Raw genomic sequence first — 24,452 nt, 5'->3', positions numbered from 1 at the left:
CAAAATAGTATTTTTGTTTTTAATATAAAAGTTATACAACAAACCTGCATGTTCTGCACATGTACCCCATAACTTAAAGTACATTTTTTTAAAAAAGTTACACAGTTAAAATCATATAAAATCAATTGCCACAATAAAAAAAATTCACAGAAATAAGTCAAGTTTAGTCAAATATAAATCCATTTGAAACAAAATAAAAACTATACTACAATATTCAAATCAAAAAATCAAATACATTAATATGCATTCAGTCTGAGAAAGAATTTATTTGGTTTTATATCCCCTTTGGTTTCTAGTTCTTTATTCTGAATATAACCGCTTCTGAAGCAGTCTCTGCATTAAATAAACATGTGTTTCAGAGACTAACAGAACAACACACAAATGGACTGCTAGTATAGAAAGCTACTTTGCAGAAAATTTAAACCACGATGTGCTTCAAATGCCAGGACCTCAAAAGCTAAAACTGTGGTTCTCCACTCATTTTCTCATTTCATGAGCATTTAGATCAACAAGCTTTTACTGAAACCTTACTCATGACATATCTTCTGGAATCTAAGAATGAATGAAAGTCAAATGCCAAGTCCACAGTGCTTTCCCAATATAAAAATTGTTTTTATATTGGCTTCTTTTTGTAAAAGATTTATTTTTGTAAAAGACTTCCTTTTGTAAAATGTAATGTTTATATTTGAAATGTAATAACATTTTAATATGATTTTATAATGTTTTTCTAATCTCTAAAAATAATGCTTAAATAAAATCAAGTATAATATTGACTTCTGCATTTTTTCAATGTGGCTGTATCTAAATCAACTGAGTTCTCAAGATTTGCTGTTTTTGCTTTTAATTAGCCAAGGATCTTTCTTTTGTATTTATTTCTTCTTTAATTTACTTTATCTTTTGAAATGGAACAAGTCTGATAGAATTAAAATGTTAATTTTTGTCTACTTTATATTTCGCTCTCTAGAATACATTAAACGCTTGGTCTTTTGCCATAAGATAGTAAAAGCTGGTTTAAAATGAGATCTTACCTTCTGATTTGTTGTTCTTTCTCTTCAGCCATTTCTCTACTGTCTCTGCACTAACACTTTCAGATACAAATTCATCTAATACCTGGGGGTGAAGAGAAAGATATGCCTTCACTTTTTCATCGGTCAAGCCTGTAAAAGAATTGAAAAGAATAAAATTCACCTATACAACATCTTCATATAGATGAAAGTTATAGTATAACAACATGCTATGCTAAGACCCAGCGACCTCTAATCTAACGGAGAGAGGGCTGGAAAGAGCGGGAAGGGGAGGTTGCTGCTTAATGGGTAGAGTTTCTATTGGGAATCACAATAAAGCTTCAGAACCAGATAGGTGAATATTGCCCAACATTACGAATATACGTAATGTCATTGAAGTATATGCTTAAAACAGCATTTAAAATGGTTAAAAAAGCATTTTTCATGTGTGAGTGTGTGTATGTGTGACCATAATAAAAAAGTTTAGCAACTTTAAACTAAAAATATTACATCATGTTACATAGCTGTTTTCTAACAATAACCTTCAGAGTTACATACAAATCAATGCCATGATCAAATGCTGTACATTAAGGCCTACAGAGTACTTAATTTTTCAGTATATAGTTACCATAGATTTAGTGGACAAAGCAGGTGAAACTCTAGCAAGAGTAGTAAACAGGAAAATGTAGCACTAGAACATTATAGGTGCTAAAATAATATTTAATAAATTCTTATCTTTTATTGCCTTACAACACAAATCCCTACTTTTTCTCAAAGGCATTAAACCCAGTGGCATAACTAATGTTCAGTTCAGAATAATCTTGACGTTGGTTCATTAATATTCTGTGTGTGCAGTCAGCTTCACTGAAATGGTTTTCATAGTCTAATGATAAGTTCTGAATATACATAAGATTTTCAAACAAAGTACTTTCTTTTTTTTTTGGAGACAGAGTTTCATTCTTGTTACCCAGGCTGGAGTGCAATGGCGCGATCTTGGCTCACTGCAACCTCCACCTCCTGGGTTCAGGCAATTCTCCTGTCTCAGCCTCCTGAGTAGCTGGGATCACAGGCACGCACCACCATGCCCAGCTAATTTTTTGTATTTTTAGTAGAGACGGGGTTTCACCCTGTTGACCAGGATGGTCTCAATCTCTTGACCTTGTGATCTGCCTGCCTCAGCCTCCCAAAGTGCTGGGATTACAGGCGTGAGCCACCGCACCCAGCCAAAGTACTTTCACATGTTTTCATATCTCACATATAAAGTATATTTTTTCAGTTTGGTGCTTTGTATTGGTATGCCATTTCACTAACCCAAACACAAACAGGCTTTGAATAATTATCCTTCAGTGATGGTAATTATTTTTATTACTATATATTTTCTAGGAATTATTTGAATAAATTACCCTTTTTAGAGATTGTTAGGTTAAAAAAAAAAAAGGCAATGAAAAATTGCACTCTGAGAAAGAAAAGAAGAAAGCATATCTTTATGACTCCAGAAAGAAAGCTGTATGTTTTCCCAAACAGACAAAGCAGAGAATTCATATGTTTTAATTAATTCTGCTGGGAACTAAAGTCACAACTGTTAGAATTCTGCAACAGAATGCTGTAACTGAAAAGGAAAATGACTTCTTTCAGTGAAATTTGTACTTAATCAAACACACACACACACACACACACACAAACACACACACACAGAGTTGTAGAATATAAATGAAAATGAGACCCCTGGCTATATTCACCCTGCAGAAGAGCCCCAGTGGTGTAAAATTCAGTGTAAGAAATTCCATAAAATGCTAAAGATAATTGACTCAATAAAGTAAGTGTTCTCCTAAGACAGCAAATTATAGTCCCTAGAAACAAAAGGTGCAGGATACTATAGTAACCTGATAGCATACTTGACCTTTGAGAAGACAGATAAAGCAAATTTCATACTCTCTTTATGTCCTCCATATTCAATACTTGATTCCTTCATAATATTTTCTTCTATCATTTCCATGACACAGCTATAGAATTCTTGTCCTAACTTTCTAATTGCTCTTGAATTCTGCTTTCTCTTCAACAATCAATAATGATGACACCAAAATCTAAATCAAGTATCTTAACATATTTTTAATCTCCAGTCTAGCTGTTTTCCCATCACCTTAAGCACCATCTTAAGTCAAAACTACGTGAGTTATCTCCTTCATACTTCTTCCCAAAGAGATTTTAATTCTTGGTTTTCCTTTTTGTGTTACCATTATTCTCCATTTTCTCAGAAACTGAGGCTGAAAAATATGGTAATAACTGACTCATTCCTCCTAGTCATCTCATTTCATCTTAGCACATTACTGTACAAGTCATATTTGCCAAATTACATATCAAAGACATGCATCCAAAACAAAGAAACTCTTTAAACTCAACAATAAGAAAATAATCAACCCAACTGAAAAATGAGCCCAAAGATCTGAACAGTCACTTCAGTAAAGAAGATATAGATATGGCAATAAATATTTAAAAAGATGATCATTTGTTAATCTGGAACTAAATTTAAAACAAAAATGAGATTCCACTACACACCTATTAGAATGGCTGAAATTTAAAAAAAAAAAAAATTGACAGTAGCAATTGTTGGCATGGATACAAAGCAACAAAAATTCTCATTTAATCCTGGTAAGGATGCAAAATGCTACAGTGACTTTGAAAGACTGGCAGTTTCTTACCAAGCTAAATATAGTCTTTCTGTATGACCCAAAAATCATACTAGTAAGCATTTACCCAATGGATGTGAAGACTTATGTCCACACAGAAACCTGCATGTGAATGTTTTTGGCAGCTTTACTCATAACCACCCAAATCTGGAAGCAATCAAGATGTCCTTCAATACACAAATGGATAAACAAACTGTGATACATCCATACAACTAAATACTTTGCACTAAAAAGATATGAGCTAACAAGCCATGAAGTAACATGAATGAGTCTTAAATGTATTTTACTATGAGAAAAAAAGTCTAACAAGGATATATATTATGTAATTCTAACTATATAACACTGGAGAAAAGGCATAAGCTGTGGAGGTGGTAAAAGATCAGTGACTGCCAAGAGTTCCAGGGAAAAGGACAAATTATGAATGGGTAAAGTACAGGGGACCTTTTAGGATGATGAAACTATTCTGTAAGACACTATAATGATGAATACATGACACTATGCATTTGCCAAATATCTGTAGAACTTTATAGCACAAAGAATAAACTATCATGTACGTAACTTTTAAAAATCACTTACAAGGTCAGGGGCTCTCAGGATGGAAAACATAATGCAACAAAAGAATCTAAATGTATTACACATGCATAAAACAACTTCCTTCAAGGGGGTGGCAGAAGACAAGGTGCTAACCTGTATAACTTTGAAAATAAGTGGGGTCTGTGAGTCCAAATGCAAAATAAACATTACAGAAGCACCATACTCCAGTTGAAAAAGTTGTTATCCCAGGAGGGTACAGTTTAACACTGGCCAATTAAACAAATGAGTAGTAGATGGTGGAATCAAGATTTCTCAACGGTAGAGTGGGATGTTACAGATTAAAAAAAAGGAAGAGTTCATAATGATCCATGTGGTAATGAATTCGAATTGGAGCTATCAGTGAACTCATGTATGACAATACAAGTAAAAGTAACTACATATAGGAATACTAAAAATAGTCACATATAAGAATATGTAGATGTGTATACCTAGTTAATACACACAAGTCTTGCTTTGCTGTGTTAGTTGAAAGGGCCTAGAAGCAACAATATTCCAGTGTAATTGCATACATATGGCACCCAGAGTTTGGTTTCTAATATCAGTTGTCTACAATAAAAGGAACCAAGGCTCCAAGAAGAAACAGCTAAATTTAGGATAAGAACAGAAAATGCATAAGCTTGGAATAGGCTATGATTTAAAATTTGCCACCAGTAAATCACATAGACTAATACAGATAACTATTCCAAGGTAATTGTGTATATTTGGATGAGCGTATTTTAAAATACAACATTCCTGCTAATAAACTACATCCTTTCTTCTATGTAACATTTTGTCACAGTTCAAACAGATAAACTAATTAAACTGACTTTCATCTTTATTTCATTTTTCATCATCTGGCAGAAGTACTAATGGGCAAGGACTGGTTAAAACTAATGAGTGATGGAAGAGAAGTACACGAGTATTGATAGACTAAATGATAAGGGTAAGTTAGGAAAAGCTGATGAATTTCATTAATTTTCACAATGCAATTTGCAAGTGCCTACTGAACGTCACGAAAAATTACAATCTAAACAAAACCAAACTGAAAAGCAGAGTTATACATGTAGTGGTTAGATTTAACACTGACCTGGCCGGGCGCGGTGGCTCACACCTGTAATCCCAGCACTTTGGGAGGCCGAGGCAGGCGGATCATGAGGTCAAGAGATCGAGACCACCCTGACCAACATGGTGAAACCCCATCTCTACTAAAAATACAAAAAAATTAGCTGGGTGTGGTGGCACATGCCTGTAGTCCCAGCTACTCGGGAGGCTGAGGCAGGAGAATTGCTTGAACCCAGGAGGCGGAGGTTGCAGTGAGCCAAGGTCACGCCACTGCACTCCAGCCTGGCGCCTGGTGATAGAGTGAGACCTTGTCTCAAAAAATAATAATTAATTAATTAATTTTAAAAAATAAAAGATTTAACACTGACCTGAAGATACATAACAAATGGCATAATAAAGACTGATAAGTATTTATTAAAGATAATTGCTTCTGTGGCTAACAATTCAGCCGGCAACCTGAGGGCTGGATAAGAAATAACTTTTATTTTCTTGCTGAGTATCTCTTTTAACGAAATAGATTAAAGCCATATCTATAGCTCTACTTCAACATTTTGACATTGAACCATAGAGCAGTAATAAAAATGATTGGCAGTTTTCAGTTTCCGTAAATACTAATGCAATGTATCAGCAACAAAATAACACCAACAATGATGCATTTTTTTATATTTTTTTTTAAATATAGTAGTATTGAAGCTACTTTTCTTCTGTCTTTACGGAAATCTTAACGCACTTCTGATAATGGAACATGTTATTACGCTCGGTTTTTGCTTTCTGCAAGCCACAAATTCAACTTTCTTTTTCAGATGAAGATTCTGTACATGTACACATATGTATAAATATACATTTAAAACTTTTATCAAACCATGCAAAAAATATAACAGCCCTGTGTACTCAAGAGCCAGCTTCAACAATTACAAATTCATAGTTAATATTCTCCATCTCTACCCCCTACTCTCCCCTCATATAATTTTGAAGCAAATCCCAGAAAGTACTTTAATATATTCATACATTTCAACATGTATCTCTAAAAGATAAAACTATTCTAACCACAAATGCTACTATCACACCTAAAGATAAATTATTATTATTTTGAGACAGAGTCTTACTCTGTTGTCCAGGCTGGAGGGCAGTGGCGCGATCTTGGCAACCTCCACCTCCCGGGTTCAAGTGATTCTCTGCCTCAGCCTTCTGAGTAGCTGGGATTACAGGTGCCTGTTACCATGTCTGGCTATTTTTTTTTTTTTTGTATTTTTAATAGAGGTGGGCTTTTACCATCTTAGCCAGGCTGGTCTTGAACTCCTGACCTCGTGATCCACCTGCCTCGGCCTACCAAAGTTCTGGGATTACAGGCATAACTCAACACACCTGGCCCTATTATTTTTAAATTCCATCAAAAAATACCCAGGCTCTAAATCTCTAGTAGTTTTATTTGTATTTTTTTACAGGTTGTTGATCTGAACTAGGACATAAGTAAATTCAACACGTTGCAGTAGTTTGGTATTTCATTTTTTAAATTATGCTTAGGTATCTTGGGTCCTGTAATATGCCCCTCCATCTCTTACTTTCCCCCATTCTAACTTATTTTTGAATAGATCAGGTTTTAATCCTGTGGTTGACTTTGATCTGGATTTTTCTGACTTTATCCCTGTGTGGGTTAGCATGATCTTCTGCTCTCTGCATTTCCTGCAAATTGACATCAGATCTCAAGGCCTGAAGAGAGTAATTTGGTCAGTGCTTTTGCATACGTCTGTCAGAAGCTCATGTCATCTAGCTCTCTCTCCTTTTCATGACGTCAGCAGCATCAGTGGCTCTTGAGTGATTAATTCAGAGGGGCTTGACAATGGTGATTTTCCTCATTCTATCTTGCCTTCCTCATGTATTAGCTGAAATAATATGAGGAGAAACTTAACTTTATCTACCATGCAATTGTCCAGTGGGACAGTTCATCCAGATCAAACAAGATAAATGCTACATTTGTTCCCCTTTGTTCACCAGTTTTCAAAATAATGAGTGGATACAGTAACATTTTCCCAGGGGTAAACAACTAAAAAATAATAGTATTACTACTAGATCACATATTTGAATAAATTTGATCCGTTTCTTCCACTGTAACTATTATCCTTAACTGGTGCTCAAACTGTCCCATCTTGCAGCCAGTCAGAAGAGTCTCTTCAAGCAAGTTCAGTCATTCTGACAAGAACCTATATGTCTCAATAGTTTCTGTCCTGTCTGCTAGGATAAGATACTTTAGGTTTCTTTTGATCATTTTCTGCCCCAGATGTAGATTCAGACATTTCTCCTCAGGATCTCTGGTTCCTTTCAGTAAACAGTAGTATTTTAATTTCAGGAAAATGGAACTAAATTACATCATCATTCATTGCTCTATCACACAACAAACATATCAGGTGAGTTTCTTTATCCTTTAAGATATATATCACTACAAATATACACATTATTATGGTTTTTTCTTTTTCTTTTTCTTTTTTCTTTTTTGAGATGGAGTCTCACTCTGTAGCCCAGACTAGAGTGCAGTGGTGCAATCTTGGCTCACTGCAACCTCTGCCTCCTGAGTTCAAGCAATTCTCCTGCCTCAGCTTCCCAAGTAGCTGGGACTACAGGACCTGCCACAACGACCGGTTAATTTTTTGTATTTTTAGAAACAGGGTTTCACCGTGTTAGCCAGGCTGGTCTCAATCTCCCGACCTCGTGATCTGCCTGCCTCGTTCTCCCAAAGTGGTGGGATTACAGGCATGAGCCATCACCGTGCCCGGACACCCTATGTTTTAAAGTCACTTGAAATATTCATCTCTCTGTGACTATATCACCAACTAGATACAAATGTAGGTTCATTTCTAATATGTCTTCAAACGTGTCTTTGTAACAAAGCATTATCCTAATAATAAGCTAAAGCCTTCATTATTTCTGAAGTCTTAACACCTTAATATCCATAGAAATTTTTTATTTTAAAAGTTACTTTCAAATCAAAATCTAAAAATTACTGTTTTACTCATTCTAAGAAATAATGTTAAATTAGTAACCATAGGTAATAAGGACTGTATTGTAAGAATTAGGGAAAAGTATTTCTTTCAGTATTAGTTCTACCATCTTAATTGTGGAGAAAAATCCGAATTTTGTATCTGTATTAATTTTAAAAACCAGTCAAAAGCATATGGCAAGTATCCAGTATACCATTCCTCCTCTCCCATTATACCTCTGCCCCCTGAAACCTGAGTTCTGGGTCCTGCAATTCCATATCACAGTGCTTTTACATACGCTAAAACGCGTCTTCTTGTTCGAAAAGAATTCTTTCCTCCGCCATTAAGTATCTTATCAAGCCCTCTATCCTTCCCCTAACACAGAAAGGGAAAATGAATTAAATTTTCAGTATCTCAAGTAACTAAACTCAGATAGGTTAGGAAAAACCTTATTTAAAAAAAAAATTCTAAGGAATACGTAGCCAATAATCTTTTATTTATCATATAATCTCAATTTTGTAATTTCTTCTGTGTTTAGTATAGAAACGAACAATAAGCAAAACATTTTCAGCTTCTTAAAGTGTCAGGGCAGCTGTAAGATGATTTGGGGGAAAATACCACCCTTTCATGCTATTAATTACTGAACTGTAATAGTTCAGTTATCAAAGAACAGCTTGAACTATGAGGGGGCTGCAGTGCATGTCACATGAGGAGTGGGCGAATGAGTACAAATGTTTAGTTTGAAGAACACAAGATTCTTGATGGTCATTGCTGGTTAACCTGCATGTTATTAAGTAAAACAGGTATGATATTTTTGGTTTAATCATTTCTTATTTTTTTTCCATCTATAAACTCAGGGGGCAAAACTAGAATTAATAATTGTGGAAGTCAGATAACAACTGAACTTCAGGCAGAAGCCCTAGGAAACAAGGCGTCTGTAACACCAATGGGCTTCATGAGCAGAGAGGACATCCTCCCACAACCGAAATGTTCAGTGAAAGGAAAATCCAGGAATTTTATAGACCTTCCACAGCGTGAGATGGTTTCGTATTTTCCAAGCACCAAGAGGTAAGTATGTATATACATTTACGTTAAAAATTCTTACTACTTTCAAAAGACAATTCCAAACATACACCACTAGTAAATTCTCTTAATATATATTTTAGTATAAATAACTTTAGCACCTTAAGAGAATATGTCAAGTTAAAACAAAAGTATCTTGTATCACATAAGCAGGGCGGTGCTGCCACACTGCTTGACAGCAATGCTCTTGGTAACTGCGTGTGTTCTCCCAACCTGCATACAATTGTTCTAGGTTGTATGCATATGCATCTATGTAAAACCTTCCCTTATCTGTCCAAAAGCAAATGAAGATCAGCAGATGGATGACTTTAAAATCATGTAAGTTTGCCTTCAGAATCCCAACATTCAACTGTCTACACCTCCTTCTCTGTATTTCCCTCTCCTGCATCGATACTCCAAGTGTTTCACCTCCTTCCCTACCAAAAAGATAAAACAGCTAATAGCATTTGTGAGTAACAGCTGGCCTATCTTGAATGTTCTCTGAATGTAAGATACTATGTCACACACGTTACACATACTAGCCCAGTTGAGCCTCAGAGAATAAAGTATGTGACACACAGTAAATAAATGTTCAAAACATTTACTGAACAAACGAATTATAATCCCCAGAATATAAAACATGAAAAGGAAACACAGAGCAGTTAAATATGTAGTAGTGTTTTACTGGCCACAGAAGCAAAAATTAAGGTTGGAGTGAAAATACAAGTGCAAGATGTCAGCTCTTAAGGCCAAACTGCCTTCTGTTTCTTCACACTTCCTCCTGTCTGAGCTTAGTATATTTTAACAGGAGTGTTATTGGTCAGGGCTACCTCCAATTTGGAGTTACATTTTACACATTTACTTCAAATTATAAATTGAAAAATCTGACTGCCAATCTCAGGCTTTGATAAACAGGTGGAAAGAGGTATTTGCAGCAGAAGCCCCCTGGAGTCCCAACTAGTGCTGAAAATCAGTCTAATTGTAGGATGGAACGTGAAATGTCAGTGCAATGACGCCTCTTAGCCCCATGCTTCCCCATTTCATTCCTCCAGCATGCCAAGCCCTTCTTTCCCCCTCTTCATTCACGATCTTTGCTGCTATCTGCCCTCAATGCCCTCTACTCTTACAGCTGAGTGAGACATTCAGCTAACTGAAAGGCAGGTTCACTGGAGCCACCTTCAGTGACCACGCGCTCTCCTCTCACTGCACTGCTAGACTATGCTCGCATTATACCCTGCTCTTACACTTCAAGACATGAATCACAAGCTGAAATCTCCTACTTATTCGTAGGAACTTTAATTAGACTTCAGCCTCTTCAGCCAGACTATAAACTCCATGATCTGTCTCATTCTCCACATAGCACAGTGCCTGGCTCTGGGTGGAAAAAGGGTTAATGCAGCAGACCTGACAGTGCTCTCCTTAGAGAGGCTGCTTGCAAGGTCAGCCCTCAGCTGGCATCAAGGACTTTGACTCTGGAGGTGTTCGCCGGTCAGCAGTTAACTGAAGGCCAGGCCGCTGTGCCTAGACTGTTTGTACAAACAATATGGGTTCATGCTGAACACCTGCATTCCTTCCGGAGGCTGAAAGTTTAGAACATGCCAGGCAGAGGGTCCTACATGACCAAACCCAGTAAGAAGACTGGGTATTGAGTCTATAATACGCTTCCCTTGTAGACAACACTAGACACACATTGTCAAAAGTCATTGCTGGAGGAATTAAGGTGTCCTGGGAAGCCTGTGCCAAGTCTCTCCTGGATTTCACCCACTGCTGGAGAAATTAAGGTGTCCTCAGAAGCCTATGCCAGGTCTCTCCTGGATTTCACCCACTGCTGGAGGAATTAAGGTGTCCTCGGAAGCCTGTACGAGGTCTGGATTTGCAGACTGTGCTTTGTATCCTTTAGCTCTAATCAAGTGCGGCCTTGAGTACAACTACATGTCCAGTCCTGTGAGTACTTCCAGCAAACCACCAAATTTAGGAGTAATCCTGAGGACCCCAAACAGAGACTACCATCAATTGAATTAACCAATTAGTAGTTCTTTGTCTTGTATGATTTCACAGAATACTAACAAGGGAGTGGTATAGGTTTGTTTGCTGAAACTGCCTAGTTCACAAGATCACAGACAGACTCACCAGGAATCCCAAATCCTACAAGTACCTGAACAAGAGTCGCCCCCTCGCACTCACAGCCTGCTGTATCTACCTAAATTCCCATTCGTTCCTGCCCAAGCCCAGATGAGATTCTTTTCTTTCTCTTACTTCTATCTTCACTTTCCTTTTTTCATCTAAAGAGTTTAATATGTAATATGCCAACCTTTATGTAACAATTTATGAGCATAATTTATATAGCAGTTCCTTCTAACCATTTACTGAATAAGGGATAGATAGGCTCTAAATTTCTTTGGGAGGGGCCTTTTTTCTTAAAGGCAAAGTTTTTTATATGAAATGAATGGAGATTATCCAGGTGACAGATGTCATCAGTTTTCACTGTCATTAAAATAACTTTAAAGTTTTGTTAGAAACAAAGAGATAAGATGTTGCTTTAGATTTTGGTTAACTCCACAGACCAATACTGATACCACTCTTTTTAACCAAGAAGGAAACACAGGAAGTAAAGTAAAAACAAATGCCTTATATGATCCTTGTCCCCAAATATATCAACTAAGTAATTTCTTTCCATCCAAGTACATTCCCACTGAAAGAGAACTGGCCTATGACATAGAAAGCAGTCATTTAACGAACCTTGGTTTAATATACTGCCAGCATTCTGTCTTACATAATCGATTACCTATTTCATGTGATTAACAGCCCAAGGGGTGCCTTAGCTGCAGAGAAGGCATTGTTTCCAACATTCATAATTTGCATTTATCAGAAGATAAGTTCCATACTGCTATATTTCTAAACCAAAGTGAAATTAATTACTTGCTTTCTCTCCTAAGGACAAAAATCAAAGGTTCTTTTAACTGAGAAAGTCAACCACAAACTTGAGCTGCTCAAAGTGATAATCTAAATATGAAAAAACCTTTTTTGTGTGTGAAATGAAGTCTGGCTCTTGTCACGCAGGCTAGAGTGCAATCGCAGGAGCTCAGCTCAATGCAACCTCCGCCTCCTGGGTTCAAGTGATACTGCTGGCTCAGCCTCCCGAGTAGCTGGGATTACAGGCGTCTGTCACCATGCCTGGCCAATTTTTGTATTTTTAGTAGAGACAGGGTTTCCCCATGTTAGCCAGGCTAGTCTAGAACTCCTGACCTCAGGCTATCTGCCCACCTCCACCTCCCAAAGTGCTGGGATTACAGGTGTGAGCCACCATACCCAGCATGAAAAATATTATTTTATAGAATTCTTAAGGGTAAGCTTAAACCCACCAAAATATACCCTTTCGGTGATTCAGAAAACCAATCTCCACAGTGAAATCTCAAATGCAGACAAACATTTAGGCATAGTTTATGCCATATAAAGGATTGAGTGCTCCCATCCCTTTAGCATAAATACAGTTCCAGCTCTACAGTAACTCAGTGGAAGACTGGGGGTTCTGAGTCACCAGATGCTCAAATATAGGCTGTTCTCCTTAAGAAAGTCAGTTAAATTTCTTGAGCAATAACCCATAAGTGTAGGCAACCAAAGTAAACATGGATAAATGGAATCACATCAAGTTCAAAAGCTTCTGCCCAGTAAAGAATACAACCAACAAAGTGAAGACACAACCCACGGAATGGGAAAAACTATTTGCAAACTACTCCTCTGACAAGAGATGAATAACCAGAACGTATAAGGAGTTCAAACAACTCTATAGGAAAAATATATATAATAATCCAGTCGAACAAAGGCCAAAATATTTAAACAGACATTTCTCAAAAGAAGACAAACAAATGGCAAACAGGCAAATGAAAAGATGTTCAAAATTACTGATCATCAGAGAAATGCAAATCGAAACTACAATGAGGTGTCATCTCACCCCAGTTAAAATGGCTTATATTCTAAAGATAGCAAGATGGCCAAATAGGAACAGCTCCAATCCGCAGTTGCCAGCGAGAGCAAGGCAGAAGGCAAGTGATCTTCGCATTTCCAACCGAGGTACCAGGTCCATCTCATTGGTACTGATTAGACAGTTGGGTGCAGCCCAAGGAAGGCGAGCAGAAGCAGGGTGGAGCATCGCCTCACCCGGAAAGCACAAGGGGCCGGAGTACTCCCTGTCTAAGCCAAGAGAAGCCATTAGGGACTTTTCCCAATATTCTGGTTCACATACTGTGTTTTTCCCATGGTCTTCACAACCCGCAGACCAGGAGATTCCCTCAGTGCCTTCAACACCAGCACAAAACTGGGTGGCTGTTTTAGCCGCAGCAGTTTTGTTTCATTTTTTCCTCATACCTTAGTGGCACCTGGAACACCAGCGAGACACCACTCATTCCCCTAAAAAAGGAGGCTGAAGGCAGGGAGCCAAGGGATCTGGCTTGGCAGGTCCCACCCTCACAAAGACCAGCAAGCTAAGATCCACTGGCTTGAAATTCTCGCAGCTAGGACAGCAGTCTGAGCTGGACCTGGGACATTCGATCTCAGTGCACGGAGGGGCGTCCGCCATTGCTGAGGCTGGGGTAGGGTTTTAACCACGCCTGTAAACAAAGTTGCTGAGAAGTTTACATAGCAACTGGGTGGAGCCCACAGCAGCTCATCAAGGCCTCCGCAGGCAGACTCACCAGACTCCCTTCTTGCAGGGCAGGGCATCTCTGAAAGAAGCCCGTCAGGGACTTATAAATAAAGCCCCTTCCTTCCTGGGACAGAGCACCTGGGAAAGGGGTGGTTGTGGGTTCAGGAAATGTCCCTTCCTGGCAGCTCTGAAGGGAGCAAGGGCTCTCCCAGCACAGCACTCGAGCTCCAATAAGGGACAGACTGCCTCCTCAAGTGGCTCCCTGATCCCTATGTATCCTGACTGGGAAACACCTCATACAGGAGAGTGCTGGCTGGCATCTGGCAGGTATCCTTCTGGCAGGAAGCTACAAGCAGCAGAGGAAGAAACAAGCAGCAATCTTTTCTGTTCTGTAGCCACCGCAGGTGATTCCCAGGCAAGCAGGGTCTAGAGTGGACCTCCAGCAAACTCCAGCAGAGCTACAGCAGAGGGACCTGACTGTTAGAAGGAAAACTAACAAACAGAAAGTAGTAGTTTCAACATCAACAGAAAGGACGTCCATTCAGAGACCCCATCCAAAGGTCACCAACGTCAAAGACCAAAGGTAGATAAATCCACAAAGATGGGAAGAAACCAATGCAAAAGGCTGAAATCTCCAAAAACCAGAACACCTCAAGTTTCAATAGCCGAACTGATCAAGCAGAAGAACGTACATCAGAAATTGAGGATCAACTCAATGAAATAAAGCAGGAAGATAAGAGTAGAGAAAAAAGAGTGAAAAGAAATGAACGAAGCCTCCACGAAATATGGGATTATGTGAAAAGACCAAATCTACATTTGATCCATATACCTGAAAGTGATGGGGACAATGAAACCAAGTTGGAAAACACTCTTCAGGATATTATCTAGAAGAACTTCCCCAACCTAGCATGGCAGGCCAACATTCAAATCCAGGAAATACAGAGAACACCACAAACATATTCATTGAGAAGAGCAACCCCAAGAAACATAATCGTCAGATTCACCAGGGTTGAAATGAAGGAAAAAATGCTAAGGGCAGCCAGAGAGAGGTCCTGTTACCCAAAGAGGGAAGCCCATCAGACTCAGAGCGTATCTCTCAGCAGAAACCCTACAAGCCAGAAGAGAGTAGGGGCCAATATTTAACATCCTTAAAGAAAACAATTTTCAACGCAGAATTTCATATCCTGCCAAATAAGCTTCACAAGGGAAGGAGAAATAAAATCCTTTATGGACATGCAACTGCTGAGATATTTCATCACCACCAGGCCTGCATTACAAGAGCTCCTGAAAGAAGCACTAAACATAGAAAGACAAGCAATAGCAAATGCCAGTGAGGATGTGGGCGAAAGGGAACCTTTGTACACTGTGGTGGGAATGTAGATTAGTTCAACCACTATGGAGGACAACTTGGAGGTTTCTCAAAACACTAAAAATTGAGCTACCATATGATCCAGCAATCCCACTGCTAGGTATATACCCAAAAGAAAGGAAATCAGTGTATCAAAGAGATATCTGCGCTTCTATGTTTGTTGCGGCGCTGTTTACAATAATAGCTAAGATTTGGAAGCAACTTGAGTATCCATCAACAGATGAATGGATAAAGGAAACACACACACACACACACACACACACACACACACACATCCCTACTATGTACCCACAAAAATTTTAAAAAATAATTTTAAAGTCACTTAACCCTCTAAGCCTCACTGCCTTCATAAACAAAAGATGGGCCCAATAACAGTACCTACTCCATAGGGTTATAACCGCTGCAAACATCTGAGCACATACTAAGTGACTGGTGACAGTTAATTCAATATCATCTATCTTCATCAAAATACTAGCACCATTATATCAAGAAATATTATGAGATTAAGATTGTGAGAGAAATGTCTTTCTATTAGAAAACACCATGCTACTCTGTTTTAAATATAGTGATGATAAAATCTCTATTTACCTATACTTAAGAATATTTCATCTAAGTGTATCTCAGAATAGTTAATGGTCTAGATACAAACATGATGCTTAAATTGAGAAGTATCAAATCCAGAAATGGTGTAGCTAGCCATCATATTAACTGGAATTTGTACCCAAACACTAACCTCAGACACCAAGGCAGTCTAATGTGAGAGCTTCCAAGGCTGGATCCAGCCAATTTGCTACAAGGAACAAGCCAGAGGAATATGAAGTCAAATACACGAACAGCTGACACTTGAACAACACAGGTTTGAACTGCACTCATCCTACATGGAGATTTTTTCAATAATTATACTGGAAAAAATTGGAGATTTTCAACAATTTGAAAAAATTTTGTAGACAAACTGCATAGCCTAGAAATACTAAATTTTTTTTTTTTTTTTTTTTTAGATAGAGTCTTGCTCTTTCACCAGGCTGGAGTGCAGTGGCACAATCTTGGCTAACTGCAACCTCCACCTCCTGGGTTCAAGCAATTCTTCCACCTCGGCCTCCTGAGTAGGTGGGACCAGAGGCACGTGCCACCATGCCTGGCTATTTTTTGTATTTTTAGTAGAGACAGGGTTTCACCACATTGGCCAGGATGGTCTCTATCTCTTGACATCGTGATCCGCCCGCCTCAGCCTCCCAAAGTTCTGGGATTACAGGAGTAAGCCACCGGGCCCGGCCAATACTGAAAATTTTTAAGAAATAAATTAGGTAAGTCATAAATGCATAAAATATATGTAAAGAGTGTATGTGTTAGTCAACTTATGTTATTGATAAGGCTTTTCTGGTCAACACTCAGCTTTTTGTAGTTAAGTTTGTAGGGAGTGAAAAGTTATATGCAGGACTGAGCTAAGAGGTCAGAACCTCTAATCCCTGCATTGTTCAAGGGTGAACTACATAAAACAACCCTCCACAGAGTGCTCACGGTTAAGAAACAGTCAATGAATCAAAACAGGGGTAAAAACAGGAAAAGAATAACGGGTCAAGGGTTTGGTGAAAGTAATACAAGGAAGTCCGAGGCTTCTACCTTGAAGACAGCTGGGATAAACACAGTTCCCTTCTTTGGACTGTGACATAGTTCAAATGGTTCTTGAGATATGATAGAAAATTTGGATTAAAGGGAACAATAGTCACCAACTTTGAAGGTAACATATACGTTATGACATTATATGATAACATTAACCAAATGACTAAGACCCAACTCTGTCACCTGAAAGTGAAAGTGAATTATCAAGTGCTGGACAATAACCATGAAATTCAAATAAGCCTAATGCTAAGTAAATACATTTTACATGAGCCTGTGGACAAACAGATCAGAAACAAAGGGCAAGTACAACCTTGCCTGGGAGTCTAGAATCACTTTCCACATTTACAATCACAAGAATTGAAAATCTATGACTGTCTACTGAGATTTTCAGTGAAGCACTTGATAAATGTTAAAACAAAAAAAATTCTGGGCTGAGCAAGGTGGCTCACGCCTGTAATCCCAGCACTTTGGGAGGCTGAGGCTGGTGGATCACCTGAGGTCAGGAGTTGGAGACCAGTGTGGTCAACATGGAAAAACTCTGTCTCTACTAAAAATGCAAAAATTAGCCAGATGTGGTGGCATGTGCCTGTAATTCCAGCTGCTCAGGAGGCTGAGGGAGGAGAATCGCTTGAACCTGGGAGATGGAGGTTGCAGTGCGTCAAGATCGTGCCACTCCACTCCAGCCTGGATGACAGGGCAAAACTCCGTCTTGAGAAAAAAAAATTCTGATAACTACTCCCACAGAAATAAACCTTATAGTAGTATCCACTGTTTCAGGAAAGATTAAACTATGTTAAAAAAGAAAGAGAAGAAAATTGGTTTCTGGTAGTATAATTTAATCTGGTGGGAAAAGAAACAAAAAATAGAAAAAAGAGAAACCAAAGAAAGGAACTTATATACAGACTCATAATTAATAACCTTCATGATCACAATTTCAACTGGAATTTAAAGAAGACAAAGACTAACAAATATAATTTCTTATGGTCATTTAATATCCTAGTAAAATATTGTTTAAAATGAATATTATCATTTATTTAAAGACTTTAAAAATTATACCCTAAAAGTGAATACCACATGTTAAGCATTTTTATAAACTATTCCTTTCCACTTATCAAAATAAGTTTTTTAAAAAATCATGATATTTCATATACAGATTTGAAACAAAGAAAAATCAAAGAATACAAAGGTTTTCTCAAAATGAGCAAAGTCATGTTTTTTTTTTCTTTCTTTGCTAGAAAATATACCTTCTTAGAAATGTTTGATTATCAATTCACCCAAGAATGTTATTTTTCAGACTTCCTCTATAAAAGGATATTACTGTTTATATTTCTCCAAGGCAATGTAACTCACTTAAAAATACTATGAAGTCTGACTATGGGTCAGGCATTATATTGTATTTTAGGATGAATAAGGGGACTCAAAAATTGAAGACAAATAAAGATTAATAGTTAGATGGATAACCAAGCTGCCAGGTTGATAAGGGTACAATTAACAGAAAGACGAAGTACAGCTGAGGTGATTAATTCTATGTGTTAAGATTAATTTTACTCAATAAATGTTTACTGAGTGCCTACTATGAATCAGGCATATCTTGATATGCAATATGTAACAAACAATATGCCTAACCGACGGGGTTTTAAAATTCTCTTTAATCCCAGCTAACTCTAGCCAACAGAAACTGCTGACAAATTATAGACAATGAAGCAGTGGGATATGTCAAAGGTGACTCCAAGGTTTCTAGTTTAGGTAACTGACCAGGGAGTGATGCTAAAACACGATTAAAAATACAGAAGGTCGTGAAGGATTCATAGAAAAGAAAATTATTTTGGTTTGGGATCTCTTTAAATGTAGTTGTCTATAGGGCATCTATATGGCGAATTCTAGTAAGAAGTAGGAAACAAAAATGTGCAACTGAAAAGAAGAAAATCGGGGCCAAGAGGGATATACTTGGAAGTTATCCATTGTGATAACAGCTCAAGATTTACAAACAGATTAGATTTCCCAAGAATACTAAATTGTATCCTATGTAGCAAAGAAAAAGTCAGTTCTCCTCTTTGTCTTATATTATTGGTTTAAATCATAAAATAAAATTATATACTGTCTCATTAGAAATATTTTTAAGTCATTGTAGAACAATTTGAAACATGTATGAGAATATTTTTTCGACAAGATTATACAGTAAGCCCTTTAAAAAATCCCTTCTTTATTCAAATTATCAAGATTCAAAACCACACAGAATAACATTTTGTGGTAGGCAGAATTATAAGACAGTCCCTGATATGGTTTGGCTCTGTGTCCCCACCCAAATCTCATCTTGAATTGTAGCTCCCATAATTCCCATGTGTTGTGGGAAGGACCTGGTGGGAGATAACAGAATCTTGGTGGCAGTTTCCCCCATACTGTTCTCATGGTAGTATGCCTTACAAGATGTGATGGTTTTATAAGGGATTTCCACTTTCACCTCTCTCTCATTCTCTCTTGTGCCGCCATGTCAGAAGTGCCTTTTGCCTTCCACTATGATGGTGAGGCCTCCTCAGACATGTGAAACTGTGAGTCCATGAAGCCTCTTTGTCTTCCCAGTCTCAGGTCTTTGTCTCACAGTCTCAGGTATGTCTTTATCAGAAGCATGAAAACAAACTAATACAGTCCCCAAGACTTTTCCCTGGTATACATACTCTGCATGATCTCCAGGACCGGATATATTTTACTTCCACAATATGATAGGACATGTTATACTGCAGATTGGTCCTAAAATAGGAAGAATATTCAACTAGCCTGGCATAATCAAAGCAGTCCTTTAAAAGCAGATAGTTTTCTCCTGTTGGTGGCAGAAGTTTGTGATTCAAAGCATAAGAAAGATTTGAAGACTCATTGCTGGCTTGAAGATGGAGAGCCATATGCTAAGAAATGCAAGCCAACACCTAGGAGCTGAAGAGACCTCAACCTAACAGCCAGAAAGAAAATGGGACCCTTGGTCCTACAACCACAAGGAACTAAATTCTGCCAATGACAGGAATCAGTTTGGAAATGGAGCAATGGAACTTTGCCCAGAGCCTCCAGATGAGAACTAAGTATGGCCAATACTTTTATTTCAGTCTTATGATATTCTGAGCAAATAAAATACTTACAAAGGGTCTGCAGAACTGTGAGCCAATAAATGGGAATTGTTTTAAGTCACTAAAATTGTGATTTGTTATTAGACAACAGAAATCTAATAAACCTTTACAAATTGAATTAGTTTTACTATTAATCCACTTAAGTAAAGAGAAACATATTTTCCAAACTATGTCACCCTTAACCAATTAAGCAAAAACTATTACTGCTGACAGTTGTCAAGTTGTAAAAAATACTTTGTTTAGGGTAAGCACAAACCCAGGGGAGAACAACTATGCTTTCACAAATTGCAAACTAGCTCCAAAAGGAGAAGTGATACAACCACAGTAGCTCTTAAGGAAACAAGTCCATGATTTCAAGTGAACACACCAAGCCGTGGTGAAACATTACCAGGAAGTTATAACTATCTCCTGTAACATTCTCAGCAGACTGTAACAAGCATCCAACCCAGGCTTCCCTGAAAAGCAGATGCAGAAGAGTATAATAAGCACTCAGTTATGAGACAGCACAACGAGGAAAACACATCCCAGAGGTAAGAGCATACAACAGAGGTTCACAACCTAAGCATTTTACATTGCTTCAACTGGTGCAATAATATTCTTTTTAAAAAGCATTTTGAATTTGCTTAAATTTTAAAATAGCAATAGATTCTAAACGGTAAGCAGATAACAAAGTTTTAAAATATCTTAAAATACGAGATTGAGTGAGAATAAGTGATTAAAAGATGTGAATATCAATTAGCAGACACAGCAAGTACATAAAAAAATACCCCAAGTAGGATAACTATGAAAGGTTAAAAAGTCAAGAATATTATTGAAAATCAGTGTTTTCTAAAAAGCACATGGTTTCACTACTGAATTATCTCAAATATTTAAGACATAAATAGTACCAATCCCACACACGGTCTTTCAAAAAATAGAGGGAATATTTTCCATTAGTGTCACAGGGTCAGTTTTATCCTGATACCAAAGACCAATACTGCTCATGAACATAAAGCAAAAATCGTAACAAAATTTAGCAAATTAAATGCAGCAACATAAAGAAAGGAGTATGTACCATGACCAAGAGGGGTTTATCCTAGGAATGCAAGATCTGTTTAACACATGATAACAATTAAAATAACCTTGTTAATTAATAAAGGATTTTTAAATGCCTATGATCCTCTAAATAGGGACAGAAAAAAATACAACAAAATACACCATCCATTCATGATACAAACTCTCAACAAAGTATAAGTAGTAGAAAGGGAATTCCTCAACTAGGTAAAAGCCATCTTATGAAAAATATACAGCAAACATCAAACTTTATGATGAAAAATGGAATGCTTTCCTCCTAAGGCCAGGAACAAGGCAAAGATGTCTGTTCCCACCACTTTTATTCAACATTGCACTTAACATTCTTGCCAATAAAATAATGTAAAAAAAAAAAAAAAAAAAAAACCTGTAAGATAGAAAAAACAAAAACATACCAGTTAGAATGAAAAAAATAAAGCTGTCTTTTTTCACAAACAAATATATATAATCTTGTAGGTAGAAAATCCTAAAGAATCTACGAAAACTACTAGAATAAGCACATATTTAGCAAAGTCTCAGTATGCAAATACACAAAAATCTATTATTTCTCTATAGTTATAAACTAAAATCAAACTTCAAAACAACAATCTCAAAAAATAGAATATGTACAAATAACTTTAACAAAAGAAGTATAAAACTAGTATATGTTGAATATCCCTGATTCAACAATCTGAAATCTGAAATCCTCCAAAATCTGAAAATTTCTGAGAACCAATGTGAGGCATAAAGAAAATGCTCACTGGAACACTTCAGATTACGAATTTTCAGATTAAGGATGCTCAATCGGTAAGTATAACGCAAATATTCAAAAAAAAGGCACAACCAAAATCTGAAACACTTCTTATCCTATGCATTTCAGGTACAAAATACTCAACCTGTATACCAAAAAGCAAAAATACTGCAAATGCAAATTAAAGAACACTTCAATGAAGACCTATGCCAGGTACATGGATTAGAAGACTCAACGTTGTTAGAATGTTTATTCTCCCCAAATGGATCTATTGATTCAATGCAATCCCTGTTAGCTTTATCGTAGAAATTGAGAATCTCATCTAAAAATGCATATCTATTCAAAAGACCTAGAATAGCCAAAACAATTTTGAAAATGTTTTCATTTTCAAAGAGGAAGAAGACTTAGATACCTGAGTTCAATTTTTACTATATAGCTACAGCAAAGTCAAGCAAATTAATTGATAATACAATTTCCTAATATGCCACTCTACCTAAAGTTGTTTAATGCATGCATTTCTAAAGTAAAACTTTCCCAAACACTCCTTTACAGTCTCCATCCTCTTTGTAAATGAAAACTCCATTCTTTCAATGGCTCAGGTCAAAATCTCTTATGTCATGTATGATTTACCTCTCTTACCCCTAAGTCTGGTTGGCTCTAAATCTAGAATCCAACCATTCAACACCTTCATTACTGCTGACCAGGTTCTAGGCACATTCTCACTTAACTGCACTATTTCGGTAGTCTTCTGAATCCTAAATGATTGTCCTGCTACCCCCGGTCCTACCTTCATTCTGTTCTCTACACAGCAACAGAATGATCCTGTGGAAATATCACTCAGAGCATGTCACTCTTCAGCTCAGTCTTATAATTACTTCCCACATCCCTCAGGGAAATAAATGGCCAGTTTCCCAAATGTCCTTCAAGGCTGCTGTACACGATGTGGCCCTTCCTGACCTTCACTTATCCACTCTCCCTCTGGTTCACTTCACTCCAGCCACCTTAGTCAGATACACCAACAATACTGCCTCAGAGTATCTGCATTTGGGTTCTTTCACCTAGGAAACTCTTGTCCCAGATGTCCCAATGGACCACTCCTTTACATCCTTTAGATCTCAAATGACTCAATTATCATTTACTCATTGATGTCGCCCTGGCCACCTTTTCTGAAATCACCAATTAGCCCCCTCAAAAATAAAAATAAAAAAAATAAAAAAATTTTAAAAAAGCCTCTTCCCTGCTTGCTTGCTTTCCTTTGGTATATTACTAACACACAAGTTTTGTTTGTTTTCTTCACAGATCTATTTCCAGCCTATAAGTGGGGCTGGAATAAATACTCAACAAGTATCTGATGAATGAATGAACATGTATGTCTTTTAATAACTCCTAATTTAAAAATCAATAAGCTAATTTTTATATAAATAAGTGATATGATTTGGCTCTCTGTCCCCACCCAAATCTCATGTTGAACTGTGACCCCAAGTGTTAGAGGTCGGGGCTGGTGAGAGCTGACTGGATTATGGCAGTGGTATTCAGCACCATCCCTATAATGCTGTCTTGTGATAGAGTTCTCATGAGATCTGGTCATTTAAAAGTGTGTACACTACCTCCTTCACTCTTTCTCCTGCCACCATGTGAAGATGTTTTTGCTTCCCCTTCAATTTCCACCATGATTGTAAGTTTCCTGAAGCCAACCAGCCATGCTTCTCATGTAACCTCCAGAACTGTGAGTCAAATAAACCTCTTTTCTTCATAAATCACCTAGTCTCAGGTAGTTATTTACAGTAGTGTGAGAACAGAGTAATACAATAAATATACAGTTCAATGCAAAACTTGATTAAAATCATGTAAGCCAAAAGAATCAGAAATCCACCATGAGAAAATGGAAATAATAACAAAAACATAACATCTGTTGCTGTAAAAGAGTTGCATTACGTTTTTTCCTGGCCTAATAAATTAATGTGTTTTGAGTGTTTTAAGACGTAAGTCTTAATTGTAAATTGAAATAACAAAAATTGTTGTATACTGTCAACATTCACTTACTAGTTTATTCACAAAAACATCATATTTTTACAAAATCTAAAGAACTACAGATCTATCAAATATTAGCATTATTATTTTCAATAGTTGCCAAATTGTTCCCATTATCTATCAAATTCTGGTAGAGAAATAAGAGAAACATTTTTTAAATCACTAAATTTGAACTGCAGAAAATAATGTACTTCCAAAATAATTAATATTGGTCAGGTGTGGTGGCTCATGCCTATAATCCGAATACTCAGGGAGGCCAAGGCAGAAGGATCACTTGGGCACAGGAGTTCAAGACCACTCTGGGCAACACAGCAAGAAATGAAAATAAAAGAAAGTACACCTGTGGTTCCAGCTACTCAGGAGGCTGAGGTGGGAGAATCACTTGAGTCTGGGGAAGGGGTTCAGACTACAGTGAGCCATGATTATGCCACTTCGCTCCAGCCTGGGTGACAGAGTGAGATCCTGTCTCAAAAATAATAATAATGACAACTAATATTTCTGGGCAAAAAA

General features: G+C 37.3%; 1 protein-coding gene across 12 annotated transcripts in view; it reads right to left on the bottom strand.

The window, feature by feature from the left end:
- Positions 1-24,452, bottom strand: part of PDE10A (phosphodiesterase 10A) — a 656,074-nt gene that overhangs the window by 209,942 nt on the left and 421,680 nt on the right. For 11 of the 12 annotated variants that reach the window (XM_074397164.1, XM_074397168.1, XM_074397166.1 and 8 more), the window contains one exon: positions 1,029-1,157. In XM_074397164.1, coding sequence (XP_074253265.1) covers positions 1,029-1,157 — 129 coding nt within the window. The remainder of the gene's footprint in view (positions 1-1,028; positions 1,158-24,452) is intronic. The other variant, XM_074397173.1, reaches the window with a different exon arrangement.

The sequence above is a fragment of the Saimiri boliviensis genome, chromosome 4 (assembly GCF_048565385.1).
Source record: "Saimiri boliviensis isolate mSaiBol1 chromosome 4, mSaiBol1.pri, whole genome shotgun sequence".
Classification (NCBI taxonomy): domain Eukaryota; kingdom Metazoa; phylum Chordata; class Mammalia; order Primates; family Cebidae; genus Saimiri; species Saimiri boliviensis.
Note: the sequence above shows the minus strand (reverse complement) of the source record. Positions and strands in the feature narration are given on the sequence as shown.